Source organism: Falco cherrug, chromosome 2 (genome assembly GCF_023634085.1).
Source record: "Falco cherrug isolate bFalChe1 chromosome 2, bFalChe1.pri, whole genome shotgun sequence".
NCBI lineage: Eukaryota > Metazoa > Chordata > Aves > Falconiformes > Falconidae > Falco > Falco cherrug.
The window spans coordinates 115,076,881-115,096,118 of NC_073698.1; the positions used below are offsets into that span (position 1 = coordinate 115,076,881).

At 37.9% G+C, this 19,238-nt stretch overlaps 1 protein-coding gene across 3 annotated transcripts; it reads right to left on the reverse strand.

The window, feature by feature from the left end:
- Window positions 1-354: 354 nt before the first annotated feature.
- ARL6 (ADP ribosylation factor like GTPase 6) lies at window positions 355-18,875 on the reverse strand. 3 transcript variants are annotated; one of them, XM_055703152.1, is made up of 9 exons: window positions 18,763-18,875; window positions 16,015-16,165; window positions 13,475-13,536; window positions 11,694-11,762; window positions 9,151-9,245; window positions 5,236-5,365; window positions 3,672-3,727; window positions 3,546-3,558; window positions 355-1,047 (listed from the first exon to the last, which is right to left on the reverse strand). In XM_055703152.1, the coding sequence occupies exons 2-9, from the start codon at window positions 16,135-16,137 to the stop codon at window positions 1,011-1,013; spliced, it is 585 nt and encodes a 194-aa protein (XP_055559127.1). In that variant the 5' UTR covers window positions 16,138-16,165; window positions 18,763-18,875; the 3' UTR covers window positions 355-1,010. The 3 variants fall into 3 exon arrangements, with proteins under 3 accessions (XP_055559127.1, XP_055559128.1, XP_027670122.1); XM_055703153.1 differs by lacking the exon at window positions 3,546-3,558; XM_027814321.2 differs by lacking the exon at window positions 18,763-18,875 and having other exon boundaries at window positions 16,015-17,860.
- Window positions 18,876-19,238: the final 363 nt, after the last annotated feature.

Here is a 19,238-nt window from a genome sequence, read left to right on the forward strand (position 1 = left end):
ACAATTATTCTTGAAAGTAAAACTGTTTTTATACACAACAGAAGTATAAGACATATTTCATATTAATGATTAGTAAACTAGTGAACTGTCCCTTGACTGTGTTTCCAAAATATAACTTTCAACCATATGCTCTTTAAATATCTGGAAGAGCAGTCTAGTTTATTAGAAAGTGTAGCAAATATATTAAAAAAAAATTTTGGCAAAGGAGACACAATTTTATTACAGTATACAGTGCTATATTCGTTGAAAAATGGATAAACAAATTCCAAATGAAACTAACAGAAAACCAAAAATCTCTTAAGATGTCAAGACCATCAGTGAACATTTTAAGTTAAAAAAACAAACCATGGCATGTTGTATATTTGAAGTTTTATTAATGGGAATGCAACAATAACCATAGCATATCACACAATCAATTCATAACATTTCATTAAATCAGTTCCTTAAAAACATCTGCAATCATCTATAGCAAATACACTGAATATTTGAATCCTTGTCTTTTAAATCAAAATATTCCTCTAGAAGCCTATTGTAGATAGTTACTAAAAACCGAATGTCAAACTTTACAATAAAAAAAATGCAGAAATACCTAGAAATGGGCACGTAAAATTAGTACATATCTCATGCAGCTGTATTTCAGGAAGTGCTGATTTTTTTTTTTTTCTCTGGAAAATAAATATTTCCATTTGGTCAAAAGGTGCCCCCTTAAAAAACAGAGGGGCATTTCCTGATGGCTATCATCTAAAACTCAAATGAATGCAGATGTTTATTGTTAACACAATTCTTCTTTTAAAATAGGCTCTCCAGTTACAAGATTCAATTTAATTCATCAGTGTGCATACCTGAGGTGCTATGTTGCCTACATTCAGTTTTCCTGGAAGAGATACTAAAACGAAACAAGTCAACACAGTATATTTTAGCTGAACTGTTCATTTTCTTTAAATCATTTTTCCTTTCCAAGGATCTTGTACACCTACTGACAAAGTTTGTAAAAGAATGCCATATATCCTTTATTTATCTCTCATGTCTTCATTGCTTGGATCTGATCTGTTAATAAAAAGAAACATTTAATCTTAACACAAGGTGAATTCTTGTTGTGTTTTGCTTTTTGAAAAAATAACCCAGTATTGTCTGGGTTACAGAACTACACCAATAGATACTTTAGTGTAGCTACTTGACTGGGGGACAATGCAGTTAGTGTTGTTTTCAACTTGCTCTCTCATCCACTTCAGAAATTCCTCTGTAGCCAAGTTTTTTCCCCCAAATGTTGCTAACTGGACTGGAAGGCTCTTCCACATAATTCAATTTTTATATTTTTTTGGGCTTATAAAGTAAGCTGATGAGAATAAGGCCTGGAAGTTTACTTTATGAAGTATGCATTTCAATTCCTTGTACGTTTCAGCTTCCACATAACTGAACACACATTAACTCCCCAGATGCAAAGGATTTAAAGTTTATTTTTGAATAACTCACATGAAAACTTCTTTGCTCTCAATAGCCAAATTTCTCCATACTGCTGCCTGATTGCCACTTCTCAATTCACTACAGGCATTCCCTGAGTTAGCATAAATATACTGCATCCCCATCACAAAATGTGGAAATCAGCACAATTTCTCAGCACTAATAGGGAATGTGAACTGGGTTTAGACTGTTGAGAGACAGGTTAGTTTTACCCTACCAATAATGTGTTGTTGCAATAGTAACCCCATTGCTAAGTAGGGAAATAGGCAAACGCAGCCTTCACCAGGGGAAAAAAAGGCAAAACCTTCTGCCCCTGCTGCCCCAGATCTGCGAGCTACCTGTGTAATGGGTCTGCAAAAGGTAACTAAGGAAAGCATGGCTGTTGATAAGGAGAACTGTGCATTCGTTAATCAGTTGTCATTTCCTCCACTGGATTTCATGGCATCTACAGGCTGTCATTTAGGGACCACTATAACTTAAGAGTCGTTCCAAATATTTCTATCTAGTGCTTTAGGAATGAGGAGAATAGTAGTAAAAAGACATTTTCCTGAACAATCCATTAAAAGTATAACTGCCAAACTGCATATGTTTAGGCAATAATGCAGTTTAAATCAAATCCCTCCAACTGTTGGGGACACTGAGCCATGAAGTAAAAGAAAATGTTTAGATAAACCCATCCATAAAAAATTTCAGGTCAGAAAATTAAGAGTTAACAATACATAAGAAATTAATAGCTATGAAGACCTATGTAAGTGAATGACAGCAGAAGCACCTGCTTACTGTGCTTAAAAATCTACATACAACTTTAATAGTTTGTCAGAAAATATTTAGGCAAGCATTTGAGATATTTTTAAGTAGCTTGAAGCTATGTACAAAACCATCAATTTGAAATTTGGACTGAAATTTAAAGGTTGCTCAAAGATAAGCAGAGACCCTGAAAATCACAGGAAAATAATACAAAATCATAATTATACCTGAGATCTGGAAAAAAATACATCATTGGGAATCTACCTCTATGATAATAGGGTACAGCAAGGAAGGAAACTCTGTACCGAGACACTGGTTCCCCACCACAGAACTTTTTTAGAGGTGGAGGATGCATCACTGTTGTTCTGTAGGGCAGCAAATTATTTTGTAAAGACTTATTTTTGGCTGGTCTCCCTTCCTCTGAAAACATGACCAAATGTGTTTTATTCTGCAATAACACTGTAAAATACACCATCTTTCTAATTAGCAGTAAGGATTCTAATTAGGAAGGACAGTCTGGTACCCACAGATAAATGCAGATCTGTCAAGTCAGGGACAACGGCTATCATTTAGCTGCAGTTTGAAGGTAATTAGTTTGGTTGACTCTGGATTCTGGATCGGGGCTGACATCTAGCGGCTGCCACAGCAGAGGACACGCCAGTGCAGGGAAACCGTCTTCCAGGTTCAGGTTGGAACAGGAGACGCAAAACACTTGGGAGTGTAAGCAACGTAAATTAGGGAGCTAAATTTAGAATGAGTCTACCAAAACAATACCACACTTCGCTATTCTATGCATTTAGCAGTACATGGGAGGATAAGAGACACCAGAACCTTGCCAACATACAACAGAAGGATATACAACATCCATACCAAGTTTGCAAATAAAAATGTATATGCAATACATCACCTAAGCTGGATCTGATATTTTGTATGCAGTTATGAATGTCTGCATAAACTATGATCATTATACTGTAAGATGTTCTTATTTTGGCTCTAGATTAAAGAGCTGAAGTTGAATAATCAAAACTACTGCATTTCTGTACTTTGCTTATTTTGCTAGCCTGCTTATTCACCATTTCCTGATATGTAACCTTAGGTTACGTAAAACTGTAACAGGACAGTAAGAATAAATTAAAGAACAAGCTGAACTACTACAGTAATAAATTGAAGTGCAGGAAATGGTATTATTATTGTTTACAAGAAAGCCTTACACTGTTTGCAAGAGTATGCATTAATATTTCATAGCATACACTTCTGTCGGAGAAACTGACATGATCTTTTGAGTACTTTAAGGAGGTAAATGAAAGGCAAATATGAGACAGAGCATCAGTACTCACTGTGTAATTTGGTCTGACAGCAGAAGTAGACAGAAAGAAAACAAAGGAAATAATAAAGAAAAAACCTTACAAAATGAAAAAGTTGAACAGAATGAAAATAGAGCAAGAGAATGACATATGGTATACCTTGGAGCCAATCCACACCTTCTTGTAACCCTTCTCCTTTAAGAGCATCACTGGCACTGAAAGAAACAAATCAAATTATGAAAATGTTGTAAATATACCGGGTTTAGTGGAGTCAATCGCTATACTTGTAATTTACAGAACTGCAAAGCAGCATCAAGTACTTAAGTTTTCTTCACATGGAGAAGGCCACTTCCCAAATGATGTATTCTAGAGTACCTCCCCAATATGGAACCACCATTCCAAGATGCAATCTGTATTTTAATTCCAGTTTCAAGGCAGAGGAATCATTCTTAGAACATGAGGGGTTTCTGGAAGAGCTCCCACACAAGGCAGCCACATTGTTCTGTGGCACCTCCACTTAGATAACACCCTCCTCAGACTATGCTATAAAAGATGTTTACTACCTGCAAGAACAGTGATGAATCATAGAATCATTTAGGTTGGAAAAGACCTTTAAGATCATCAAGTCCAACTGTCCTGCCACTCAGCTCCTATACACAGCGATAATGTTGGAGTACTAGAGGGAGAAAGTATAGGGCATATATACTTCATTGTAACAGCAACCCTAGGAGTATCTGTTAATATATATTAATATTAAGCTACACTGAGAACAGCGTAAACCTACCTTTTGAATCACAGGGTCATAACTGTTTAAAGGCCCCTCGTTCTTCAGTTTATGAAAACTAGCACAGCAATAAATCTAGATTGTTACTGTGGTTAGCTATAAAATTATCTTCCAAGGACCTTGGGAATTCATCAGTGTAATTCCTGAGACAAAAAGCAGTGACCCCTAAAACAATGGCCAGGTAATCAAGTTCAGTGTGAAAGGGCCTAAAATGAATATTGTAGTTTTCAGTAGCATTTAGCTGCTGATTGCACTTTTTTAATAGTATCTGAGGACTTTATTAAGACAAAAAATTAACTCCTATAAAACACTTTTGATATAATGAGAGGGTTTTTTCCTTGTGAACACTAATACAAAATCCTTCTATTCATAGGAAAACTTAAATCCTTCAGACAGAAAAGACACTAGTTTCTACAAGTAAAAATCCCCTCAAACATTACACAGTACAAAGAGTACTGTGTCCCTCTGAATTCACATGAGAACAGCTGCGAAATGGTTTTTCAACAGTAGTTTGCTAAAGCATCTGCACAGTGGAAAAAAATCCCAACTCTAAAGGTTTTATTGTTGATATTCTGAAACCTACAAGACAAACTAGCAGCAGCACTCTGATAACAATGCTACTCAATTTCCCAGCAAAAAATAGCAGCAGCTCTTCTGATAAGCCACTGCTTTCTGATTTCAGTAGCGGTCTTCCATTTCACTCTCTGGGTAACAGTTCTATTGTGAAAATTTTCAAGACACAGTCTACATGAACGCATTGTGCATTTAAAACAAGTTTTATAGCAAGTATTGTAATGTTACTACTGTTTCCACATGTGGCAGCACAGCATTTTATCTGGTTGATCCAATTTATGTTACATAATACTGAGTGGCATGATAGAGCTTAAATATGACTGTACAAAGCAATACCAATAAAAGGATACAAAAAGGGAAAATTACCAGATATGCCAGGGCTTGTCTTTGATGTTTTCTAATGACAGTAACTGAGATACTTTCACAGATGATATTGCATCCCTGAGGTCCATCTTGTTAGCAAAGAAGAGAATAGGCAGTCGACGGTGCTTAATATCTAGGCATGGGCAGAAACATAACGATCATGATACTTACTAATCTCTTCATGTAATAAGCTACAAACAATACAGGAAGATATTCTGCTCACCTGGAACTGCCATTCTCTGAAGGTTGTATCCTACCAAGACGCACACTGTTGGGTCACATGTCCTCTGATGCATGCTTCAAGAATGCTCACAAACTTTCTGGAAGGCTTTGGGATCTTCCACCCACTCCCTCCCTACCTTATACATACATTTAAAGCTGCAGGTATAAATTGCTGGTGAAGCCGAGGATCAGGAGATCAAGCAACTGCCTACAAATGCTACACATCTCTGCTTAGTGAGAACTGGATGTATGAAATGGACAGAAACAATTATTTCTGTTCATTCATAACCTCACAACAATAGGTGCATAACAGTAGTCTGAATTATCCTTCGGCATCCTGGAGAATGTCCATGGCTTCATAAAAAAAAGTGCATGTCTGGACATCCCTTATCCTACCTTCACTTGAAGAAGGACTTTCTTCCAAAAGTTCTTATCAGCTAGCACTGAGAACTACAGATCAAACAAAGTACACTGGCAATTTCTGGCATATTTACACATTCAAAAGCACAAGCCTCGCTGATTACCACAAAAGAATAGAGTCATTGGAAGGAAAGGAAGTATACTCTCTTAAAATCTGACAGATGTAAAACTACCAAAAAATTACCAGCACCAATGCTAACTGTAAGATCTTTTCACATTATTTAAACAAAGGATTAGAGAAAAATCTAAATTTGATTCTATCAATCAATTCTGGATGGCAAAAGAAGTTAGACCCCTCCCCAATGAAAACTGCTATACAGTTTTGGGTTTTTTTTAAATTGTAAAAATAAAAGGTTATTTCATATAGAAAACAAGCTAAGGATTTATTTAAAAACTTCAAACATAAGCCAGCTGCCCCTCCTGGGGGAAGGGGGACAAAAACCCCAAAAACCCAACAAACTGTCAGTGCTGAAGTGGTTTGAACGTTCCTAATTAGGTTCTTTTCAAACCCCCTACTGAACCTTTCCACAAAAAACAGTGGAAGTAACACTATCTATTCATTCATACTCAGACATCAAATGCTGACTAAAATGCTGAAGATTTCCACAACTATTTACTCTGTCTGGAGCTATTTTTTCCTCTGATACCCTCGAACACAAAACAAAGGCCTCAAAATATAAGCACAGAGTATCATTAAATCTTTGCTTTGATTCCACAGCTGAACAACTTTTGTGTCTCCTGATTGAAACTTCTACATTAACCAATAGTATAAATAAATGAACCCTGGCACCCACAGGTTGCAGGTTATGGATAAATTAAGCCCACACAAATTAGTTGACATTGTGTATGCAAGTAGCCAAGTTAATCAAGAAATTTTCAGTACTTTTCTAAAGCAATTAAGAAGGGGCACAACCTACCCACATAGACTCATAAATGTACACTGAAAGATGTTTGCTAAATAAAGTGGTGGTTGCATGGTTTTAGATTATTTCCTACCTTATCATTGTTTCCTGCTACACAGTATTTGCTAGCTGCCACCCCCCACAACCCTTTTTCACAGTCATTAATGGAAAGTTAAATTTTCTATTTGCATGTAGTTATGAGTTACGCATTAAAAAAAATCCCAGACACTAGATATTTGTGATGTGTAATTTTATACAAAGAATTTCAAATTTACAGGGATTTCAGTTTATTTTAGAAGCATGTGCTGGAGGTCAAGTGACCCAAGAGTTAGTATCCAAAACAAGAAATCTGCACACTACCGTCTTACAAAATGCTAAAGAATGAAATTTGTTTTAAAACAAATAATACTGTAACAGTGATCATTAAACAAGCCATTATTTGCAGAGCGTTGTCCAGTTATGTAAGTAAAAATAATGTATGGTTCTGATCCATAGAACAGTCCCAGCTAGTACAACTTCTAACCCCGTTGACACTTGACAGTACACCCTCCCTTGCTGACAACCTCAGGCAAAGTCTGGCAAAAAAGTGAGGGAACTGTTTTACTGAAGGATTGCTAAGACTTTCAGAGACAGGAATTGATTCAAGGTTGTTACTGCATCCATTTAAACCTTAAGCAAACACACGTAAATTTAAAGCACTCCACAAGGTTCACAGAGGCAGAAACACAGATAGGGAGAAAGTAGGGTATGCAGAAACAAAAAGCAGAACAGTAATACAAATAAAAATATTGCTACAGTAAAACAGTTATATATCAATTCAGTTAAGAGCTACTTTTATCAAACATTACTACTAGAAGAACTTTTTATTCTCTTTGGTTCTCTTAGATATGAACAATCAAAAATCTGAAACATTGGAATAGGAACACTGTTGCTGCATTTGAACTGAGCTACTCCAAGGCAGAAACACTCAACTGCCCTTTCCTGGTTCTATACAATGTACTAGGTGGGCATAGCCGTGGTCTTTCAGAACTAGAAGACACAAATACGTCAAAATCTGAACAGTGCTGACCTGCTAAATCAGTGTTAATAACCTATTAATGCCTAAATGAAAAGTCCCACCTAAGGTTGCATCTCCTCAGTCTTAATATTTTCACTCTTTTGCCTTCTAATAAACCAGTGACTTATTGCAGCAGTCTTTACTTCCCACCCTTGGTCCCATTTTACCAACACAATTGCCTTTTACTACTGTGGTTAAGACCTGCTTTGGTACAAAGTTCCCTGGCCTCTCTATAATTCACCTGCAGCCTTTGGTTCACCTCATCCTCCCCTTTGACATCTGCCAGACTGTCTTTTCAGTGTCTGCATGTAAAGTGGCCCATACCCTCCAGCACGAAATTAAGAGGGCCCAGTCAGCTCACACACACTCAGCTACAGCATCTTTGTTGACTAACTAATGTATTACACGCAGTCTTCACAGAAAATGAAATCATACTAACATAACCGCCCCTATCACATACTACTTTTCTTGGGTGGAAATACAAGTCAGCTTCTCCATTCTTACTTTCAGCATGGTAACCCCACAAGTTAAGGCTCTACCAGCTTAATAAATAAATAAGGAATTACAGGATTATTTCACTTTTAAATTTCCTGCATGTAGTTTTATAATCTAGTTAGTCACAGCAACTACTTTAAGTGCTGAAAGTCAAAATTGCAGACTGCTTACAAAAACATTCCAGTAATGTTGCTATATGGAAGGGCAAAGAAGCAGAGAATTCACTGATCTCAGAACTTAATTAAAAAAGTATAGTCTCATGTAAAAAAACCCAAAACAAAATAAACAAACCCCCTTATGAATGCTCTTATATCCTCTCCCATCCCATGTATCCTTTTATAAGCAATTGAAACTGAGTGGTATAATTATCCCTTCTTATTTGTGACTAAAGCATAATAAATAGAAAGAAGATGAAAAAAGAAATTAAAAGTTACATTAAAGGAATTAGCTGTCTTCATGGAAAAATTCAGACAGAGATAGACCTTTTTGTATGTGTTGGTCATCACATACAGGCTCTCCAGCTTTCAAAGGGTCCAAGTCTAATTCTTCCTCAAAACAATGCAACTTTGGATCTACACTGATTGGTAAGAAACCAATTCAACTCAGTGTAGCCAAATGAAGTATATAGTCAGTTTGTAAGTGTGAATAGGTACAAAAAACCCCAAATGCCAAACTTATTGAAGACTATTACTGTTCTAGTATTCATGAACAGCTAAAATATTTGCAAAGTACTCAGAATGCACAATGTGTCAGATCAGATCAGGGCTTTTCTTAAGACAACATAACAAATATGGAGACAGAAGGGGAAAAAAGCCTCCTCACCTGGATGATTCAGAAGGGTGTCAAGCTCTTCTTTGGCCACAACCATTCTTAATTTGTCACTGCTATCAATGACAAAAATAATGGCTTGGCCTTCTCTGCATAACATAAAAAAAGCAAAGAGGCAAATTATAGGTTCTCTTAAACTGTGACTAAGAAAAGGCTTCAGAAGAAACACCAAAAAAAGCAAACCAACCTGATGATTTTTTTTCCATCTATTTTTTGTTGTTATTTACCATTAACATTTGAATCCAGTCTTATTTCTGAAATTCAGTCTTTTGGTAACCTGCATAATTTTTTGAGACATGATGTTGTTAGCTGTGTGGCTCATACAAAGTTCACTCTACACAGACCCTTCAAAAAAGCTTGATTTCACTACTAAGGCTGAAAAAAGAACTCTGAAAATGTAACCAACCGCTATTCTGACAGTGTGGTCAGACAGACAAAGAAAATCAGGACAGGTTTTTGTAGAAATAATTTCCTACACTAGAACAAGTTTATTTAGAGAAAGGTCAATTACCTTTTCAGAAAAAAATGTGTGTCCACATCTGTTTAACAACTAGGCACATGCAGATTAATTTAGCTTTTACAAAAGCCGGCATAAACAGGATCTTTCTTTTGTTTTGAGTAACAGGAAAGAACTGTCACCTATTGCAAATCATTAAGACATTCTTCTGGCAATATGACCACAGTCACAACATATATACAACTTTCAGCTCATTATTTCAAGATATTATTAATAATTTATGATTTGATGTTCCATTTATTGAAACTTATTATTTGAAAGCAAGTTAAAGTCTGACCAATTCAGATGAACAAACACCCACACGAGGTATTTTTATTTACATTTTAATGTAACATTCACTTCTCCTTTGTTTTACATTTCTCTGAGACATCATTAAGGCTACATTCTTCACCCCACTGCCCCCAGCACCATCTACCTTTGTATTTTGATAAGAAACAGTCCTAGATCTACTCAAAACCAGAAATAACTCAACCAGCCTAAGACTGTATCAGAAGGTCCGTTCTTTTCTGGAGTACAGAACTCCAACAGCAAATAAAGCTTTTGCGTATTAGCTGAAAACGTCTAAGTAATTTTTATGAACATACAGTATTTTTCTAGAGGAATCACAGTCTTAGCATGTATTTACCACCAAAAATATAACTTCAAAAAGACGTACGAGTAATAGGGACACAACCCGAGTTTACAGATATTTAAGACAAGTGTAATTTGAGAACGTATTAGAAGACAGTTTCAAGCCAAACACAAGAAAATGGCAAGCTTCAAATATGCGAAAGCAGCCACTTAGACACTTGATCGGATTTGATTGCCATTTTGCAATTCTTGCAAATTAAATCTTGCATAACTTTTATAAACTGAACAGCAAATTATTGTTTTTACATTATTCTTAGAAGTTAATCTTAAATACATGACTACTGCACTAACTCAGGAGGAAAGGTGGACACGATTGCACATTTCGCTGTCAGCATTACGTAAGAAACTCCCTTACTGTTAAGATAAAAAGCTGTTTATGTGGCACAAAGGGTATGTTACTGCGTTAAATACAGCAGTCAGAAAAATTGTTTGCTTACAAAGCACTTGGGTAGTATTTTGGGAACAGCCTAAGGGCATCAGTTATTGAAATCCAAAAGATTTGGGAGACATACATCTAACACACTCGAACAATGAAGATCTACCCACATAACAAGTTTTCAAGAAAATATTTCAAATATATCATTGTTCAAAAAAATTCCAAAAAAATCAAAAAATAACACATTTTCCACAGAAAGGACATGAAGTGTTAATCCTCAGTTAAGAATACTTTACGCTCTATCACATCAAATATTAATGAGTATGATAATATTAATAATTTCTCTGTTCTATTTCTCCAAGCTATTTCTATGTGGTTTACTACTGTTCACCTTATTTAGATCAGCATCGGGTATTACAGAATAACAATGAGACAACATAAACGAAGATTCAAGTTTCATTAGAAGCCAGAAAACCAGCAATTGGCACTATTACAAATAAGGCAATACCATAGTGTCATAAAGTACCGCAAATATTCTGCTTAATAAATAACATCTAGGAATACCTGGTCAAGTTCTTAGTTACATGTTTGTTTCTCATTCTCTGAGGTTAATTTCCCTCACCTCTCAAAATCTCAGACATCAGCCAATACCTTTTAGGTCTTAAGTCACTTACCTACAGAAGAACAGAAAAACAGGAAGCCTAATTCATCTTGGTGCTTTCTTACAGGATCGATTTTCAGGTTTCAACATGTAAATCCCACCTCTAGTATGCTCCCCTAATCGCTGAGTCAACAAGATGTCCCCAAAAGCATGCTGACTAGCAGCGTATAAAATTTTTCATTTTTTAGAACAGAAAGAGAAGTTGTATTTATCCAGCATGACCTTCTGTCAAACACCAGGTGTAAGTCTTCTCTGAATCACTTTTAACCACTAGATATTACCATACTCTGTTTAAATAACACACAAAACAGCCAATATGAACAGCAATGCTTTAAAATAAATGATAGGCTTACTTGTAGTAATGTTCCCAGAGGTTTCTGTATCTCCCTTGACCTGACATATCAAACACTGTGAAAGACAAACTGCAAAGAAAAGAAGCATATGAGACACAGAAACAGAGAACAAACGCCAAACCCAAATTATTTGCTTTGCTGCCCTGACAGAAAAAAAAGCCAGATCAACTTGAATCCTAATCAACTGGGAAAGATTCCCAAAGGAACTCTGGTTACTTTACCTGCCTTCAAACTACCTATCCTACCCAGTTGTGCAGTCTTATTATAGAAAAATCTCGTATGAGAAAATGTGTTTGTTTATTCTCTGAAAAGAACAAAACCAATTATAAAGTCACATCAAATATAAAATAATATCCCATTCAGCCTCTCTTGTTATCACGTTAGTATCGAATATTGTTTATAATGCTGAGTAAACGGAATTCAGATGATCCATGACTTAAAATTCACAGCTTGTCTTAAATTCTGTCCCTAGACAGGCACCAATAACATCCAAAGGGTTCTGTATACAAAATAAAAGGCTTTAAAAAAAAATAATTCCACCTTCAGAAAAAAAAAAAAATCACCTTCTATTAATAACAGGTTACTTCAGATGACCAATCTACAAAGGGTAGTCTTCACAACTTTGACATTTTACCCAAATGCTAAATACAGTGAATCAACTTAAAGAACATTAGAAAAAAAATTCTGATCCACTCCTGGAATGTTTACAGAGGCAACACTTCATAATTCAGTAAACCACACAGAAATCAGCAAATGCTTAATTCAGTATTAAGCTTTCCTGTTTTGGGTAGTTCCAAATATCTCCCCCAAGTGGAGGCCACATAAAAATGAGGAGGTTTGGAAAAGGAAGCTCTCCAGCCATCCTTTCCACTCTGTATGTAGACATCCTCTGATTCTTGACTAGCTGCTCTGCTATGTGTAGTTATTAGCAACCCCCAAACAATGTTTTGATTGTAATATTAGATTAATGAGGTTTTGGGGTGGGGATGGGTTGTGAGTTTGAGTTTTTTAAATCATTCTACATGATGTATTTGCAGGTCACCTCTCCTGTTACAGGATGAGAATAAAGGAAAGCAATATTAACTGACTCACATTCTCACACATGTGCTTTACTGAGAAAGAATACAGTTGTTGAGCCTCCTATAAAAACACAAAACCTATCAACCCCACACATCAGCTCAATGAATAAACAATTTTTTTGCAGATCTCTCAACCAGTGGGGCACGTCGCTTGGTTTGAAGACTAACTGTACCCATTAAAAATACATTGTGAAGACTACAGAATAAAATGTTAACTAATGTTACCTGCTTGAAGTATCTTTGTCTCACAACATTCCTTTTCTAAATCTTAGCCTTCATTCAACTAATGATTTCTTCCTCCTGTTCCTGATCTTTGCCCCTGCCATCTTTACATTGCTAATGCTGTCGCCACCATTTTTCATTTAATGAGATTAGACTGCAATCTCTTCAGAGTCCCTTCCAGTGAGAGTGTTTAATGGAATATTGGTTACCACCTAAGCAACTGTCTCTCCTCAGGTCTGTAACAGTGCCCTATTCTGAAATTCTTAACAGACAGACATCAGATATTAATATACACTACTGCAAAAAAAAAAAAAAATTTTTTTTTGGAACACATGTATAGTTTTATAGCAACACAATACATATGTCATGTCATTATACCACCGCACACTATACTCAGTTACATCCCACTGAAAGAGGTAATTAAGTCCAACTACTGTATATTAATTACTGTTAAATGGAGAAAACAAAAGAAACTACTACCTTGAAGTCTTGAATTTCTCTATGCTGAATCCTATTGTTGGAACAATGTCCTGAGTTTGAGCCTTTAAAGGAAAGAAAGTAAAAATTTTACAATCAAGTTGGAAAATGCAAATATTGAAATATATTTGAAACATGAATACACTACAGATCTATTTTTCCCCAAACCATGCAATACAAGAAACTTTCTACAATCCAGATACATTACAGTAAAAAAGTTCCCAGAAAGTACAGTAATTAAAAATCAAGGTTTTGTATTTTCTAGGAAATACAGTGAATGCTGTTGGACAAGAGCATTGAAGACATTTTAGCCTCAAGAATGAGATTCCACCGTTTACATTAGTCTGTTTGTACATGTATGGGTGTACATCACATAAATAGGAGATAGGTTAACATGGAAGAAAACTGCTTGAAGATTATGACTGAGGTCAAATTTCACAATATCTGTGCACTTTGGAAGTCACAATGTCAACCCAAACAAGTCTGTACATTATCGCAAGCCTCTTAGGTAGAGGAGGGTATAATTCTATCAAGATACTAGATTGGCCATACTCCCAGCTTCTGTCCACAGGCAGGATATTTGACATTGGGAATTATACTTCAGACGTTACACAATGGCTTCTATTCTATTTTAACTACTAGACCACTAAAAGAAAACACCATTTGCCACAGAGGAATGGCCAAACTATAAAGCATTATTAATAGATCTGTCTGATAACCAGGTTTACTGTGGAGCTATCCAAGCAACTTATCAGCTAAGTTGGTACAACAGTATAGCTCCTTCAAGAAGCATCGATATTGATCGGTGAGAAAGGTCACATTCATTAGATTACAGAGCTGTCTGAGACAGTGAGATGCAATCCTTTTACAGGCTTTCTAGAGCCCCTTTATTAAAAGTGTTATCTATAAGCAACTGACTCCTCACATACAACTGAAGCAAGCTCAGCTTGTTCACCTGGAGCTTCATTATGAAAATGGCATTCTACCACTGTAAATAAACAGTTTAGTCCACAGTTCCTGTCACCAAGGGAAAATTATTGCAGAGTAGAAGAGATGTTACTTTAACATTTCTTTCAAACGTATTTATCAGGCTCAGAAGAAACAACTCCAAACAGATGCTTGTATTTGCCAGACACCCAATATATTGCCCCTGGCGAAAACTAGTAGTTCTCAAGGTGGCTGGGCTGATCCACAGCTCAAAATCATCTATCCATTGATCTTCCTAAAAATAAACAATTACACCAAATCTGATCTAATGACACTTGTTGCACATTAAAGAATTTGTCACGTCTTGCAAGGATAGGACTTACACAAGTTGTACGCAAAGCTATCCTCCTAAAAGCATCATGTTAAATGAAAATGTTCAGAAGCAGATTCTCATGACACAATTTACAGCAAAGCAAGTAATTTCTATTTATTCTGCTTGTGTAATTCCCTTGGAACCTTCTCTAATACCTATTATTGTGATGAATCTTGTAGTCTGCATTCAACTCTAGTTAGGAATCCTTTACCGCTTAAGGCATGACATAAAAACCCTGCTACAATAAATGTCTCAAAAAATTACATAAATGTATAATTTGCCTGGTACAAATTGTAGTATTTCTCCAAAATGACTGGCAGCATATAGTAGCAGTTTTCATATTTGTCTATAAATCTATTTAATTTTCATGAAAGAATAATTGCCCGGAACAGAAGAGTGGCAGAGACTTTACCATGCTACATTTTCTAAACAATGTCCAGTGGTACTCTTTAGGAAAAGTTCAGTGGAAATTAAAACCCAAAAGCTGTGTCCTGATATAAACAGCAGAAGTCACAGTTTTGCAAATGCATATAACCAAGATGCACAAGCCTCTGACTCGGAACATGCCTAACAAAATTAATCTATTTCTATTCCATAAATACACCTAGAAACACGGTAAACCTATTTTAAAACTTTGCTCATAATATTATGCACTCTTAGTGGCCTGAAACACTTTTCACTGGATGAATGAACTGCAAGCATAAATGCTACTTCATTTAAAAAGCTATTCTGCTTCAAAAATGCCAAAGTCACTATTAAGTATGCATCTTCACATTATTTCCTATTTTATTATTTATTATATCTTTATTATTTCTCAGGAAAAGATTAAAATAAACACGAGGAATTTAGATAAGTTGTTATACTTACGTGCAAGTTGTTGTATTAAACCCAAATGATCGACACATCACTCATAACTGCAACCCTGTAGCAATTATTTAAGTGACTTAAGGAAAACTTTTCAGATCCTGATTTCAGGCATCATAAACCCTTCCTTACTGGTCATCTTAGAAAAATCATGCCATATCAACAGCGATTTTTTGGGAAATGTTTTCCTAATATGCATGCAGATGCTTATATTTAGTCAGTTGGAAACTCATAAACATATTTGTTCCACTGTACTAAATCAAAGAGTTCTTCACATCTTTTCCATGGTTACATTTAGTATAACAGCATGCAAAACCAGTTTAAACAACCATCAATTCTGCAGTAAAAACGTCAACAGTGAACTAAGTAGGCTACTTACATTTGAAGGTTTAAGTTTATTTATGATTGTTGTTTTGCCGCTATTGTCCAAGCCAAGGCACAAAACGTGAACCTCCTTTTTCTTCAGCCCAAGCCATCCCGCTAGCTTGTCAAACAATCCCATAATTCTGGTTCAAATACACAGGGATTACCTGTTGTTCAGAAAATCGGAGAAGGAAATAGCTGTTGGAAAACTGTTACAGCAGCGCTAGCACAGTAGGTGGGCATGTGGCTAAGCAGTCCTTAAACTTTTAAAAGGACAGTGCGAATAAGACACTATACAAACACTGTCACAGCAGGTTTGCTTGGTATGCTAAACAAATGGAGTGTAAGCTGATTATAGCGAAGAGGCCTCGACACAAAAGCAGATTGACCGTTTATAGCCCTGTCTATATAATGCAATGTCCTTGATTCGCTGGGTGGCAATACTGCCATCATTCTGAGCAGTCCAAATAGGAGTGCAACTGCAATGCCTCTTTACCTTCCATCAAACTGAAAAAAAAAAAAGGAAGACCATTATATTTTACTTCAGATTGTCACTAGTCGTAAATTAGACAACAAAGCTAAACAGTATTTCCCTTCTTCAGCATCTGTTACATAATTTACCCAATGATGAAGTAAGTAAAGTACCCTCTGTCAATTCAATTCAAACTCTCATTGTAACAGGCTTTGCCAATATTAACATGTATAAATTAGGAACTCATTCACTACAAATAGAAACTGATTATAATAGATCCAACAGACATGAAGCCAGACACCGTAACATTCACCCACACCTCAGGGAGATTGCAAACTCCTACATCAAAAAAGATGAAGTTACCTGTCAAGTAGCACATTTGAAGGAGCTTACATCATGAGTTCCCTTGTGGTACCTGGCTGAACACACTTTGCAAAGAGGATAGATAACTCTTGTCTATCCTGAATGAATTCCACTAAGAATAATTTCACCAATCAGACAGCTGAAATATTTGTGATGCATTCAATAACAAAGCAGTTAACTAATGTCAGAGGAACTTCGTGGTGAAGGCTGTTTTTTCTCTTAATAAAAGTGTCCCCCCCCCCTCCGCCCAGCACTGGACACATACCACAATCTTTACCCCAGAAAATCATGGCAGGTGCATGAAAAGGAAAATACATAAATGACAAGTGTTTGGTCTCACCTCTTCACTGAATTTAATAAAGTCACATAAGCCATCACCTTTGTCTGCAGTATGTTTCTGTTTCTTTTTTTAACACAGATGCTTTTAAAAGCTTTATCTAGTGCATTTTGATTCAAGACTAGTACTGATCTACCAAGTGGCTATGTGTGTAACAGCTACATACAGCTGTTACTGGGTCAAAATTGGCCAACATCAGTTATGGCGATTCCCTCAAAGAAAAAAAACATTATGGCTTTTCTTCTAACTCCCTTTCTTTTACACCCCACTCCTTTTTTTAACATACATACAACTCTGAAAGCAGATTAAGGCTCGATGTTTATTATCAAATTAACCTGACAAAACCCTGCTCCAAAACATGCTATTTTCTAGTCCAATCAAGAGTCTTATCTATGTATTCTAGGTGATAAGGTCCAAAAAAATACCTTGCTAGTACTCTTAGAATGGAAAAGGAGGAAACACAAGCACATGAAAGATACTTCTAGGGGTTCGCTTTTAAACAAAAAAAACCTAAATACACATTCTTTGGCAACAGTTTCTGGCAATTTTGTAATTTTTTCTAAAAATCCACGTTTTTTCTAGCAGTTTTTCCTAACATGGCAAAATCATTATTTAAGAATACAATAGAAAAAACGTACCCTTGACTTCTTGCCCTACCCCTTTTCTGCCATTCTTTTTCCCAGCTGTGAAGAGTTTCACCAGTTACAGCTGGCACAGGTTCCTTTTTTTTTTTTTTTTTTTTTTTTTTGCCAGCTGATATTTAGCCTACAATGCTATACAGCATGTTAAACATGGCCTAAAATTATTTTGGATAGAGTTTGGTCCAGGACCTTGTTCTCCAGCTCCGGGACATGGAGCCAAGCGAGCTGCAGCCACACTCCCCGGAGATGCCCGAGCAGGCACGGCCACCTGTCTCCGGTGGCTGCTAAACAAGACATGGCAACCTGTCACCCCAATTGTCAGGACACTGTGCTGAAAGCAACGAGCCACAGAGCACGATACTCATCGTCTCCTTGAGTTTTTGAGACGGTGGTCAGCGCAGGTAACCTGCGGATGGCCCTTCCAAACTCAACGGCACTAGAAGGCCATTTAATTCATGTGGACTACTCAACCATAAACGCTGAGATACCAAGGCTGCCTAAGCCACCAACAGAAGGCCTTTTCAGAATAGCATCACCTAAAACTCTAGCGATAGATGCTTTTTTTTTTGTTGTTTTTTTTTTGTTTTGTTTTGTTTTTTCCAGGATCCCCTGCTCCCACCGCACTCAGGGCGACAAGCCAGGGCCCAGCAGGTCCCCAGTAGCGCCTGCGGCCAGGGCCAGGGAACCCCTGGGCAGCCAGGCCGCTCGCAGCTGCCAGGACAGGTGGCCCCCTCCCGCCGCCGAGGTCCCCCCCTCAGCAGCATCCCACGCCGCCCCGGCCAGGGCCGCCCCCAGCCGCAACCGGCAGCGGGTGCGAATTCCCTCGCCCGGGGCGGGACGCAGGGCCCCACGCCGGTGGGACATGGGTTCGCACAGGGGGCCAGGCCCGGCCCGGCCGACACCGATGCAGCGCCTCACGGCTCCCGCGCTCCCCGCGGCCGCAGCACCGACCTCGGCCCGCGAGACGTCGGCCAGGCCCCGCCGCCACCAGCCGCCGCCGTTGCCGAGGAAACCGCCTCCCCCGCCCCGGCAGACCCGCCCCTTCCGGCCAGCTCGCGAGGCGGTGATTGGGGCGGGGCGCGCCCTGCGGCCACGCCCACTGCACGGTCCCGGCGGCCGCTGTGAGGGGGCCGCGGGCACGGGCCGGGGCCGTTCGGGCGCCTCAGCGGCTGCCGTGAGGGGACAGCGGGCCGGGGCCGTTCGGGCGCCTCAGCGGCCGCTGTGATGGAACAGCGGGCCGGGCCCGATCGGGCGCGTCAGCGTCTGTGGCAGCTTTGCCTGTTGCCGTGTCACTGGTGCCCGGCCGCCTGTCATCTTCACCGGTGTAACTCACCTTCACCTGTGTCATTTTTTTCCAACGCCAGCTCCTCTTCTTGCACAGCGGCCACAAGAGCGCTCAGATAAATCCTCTTGGGTGTTACAATTAA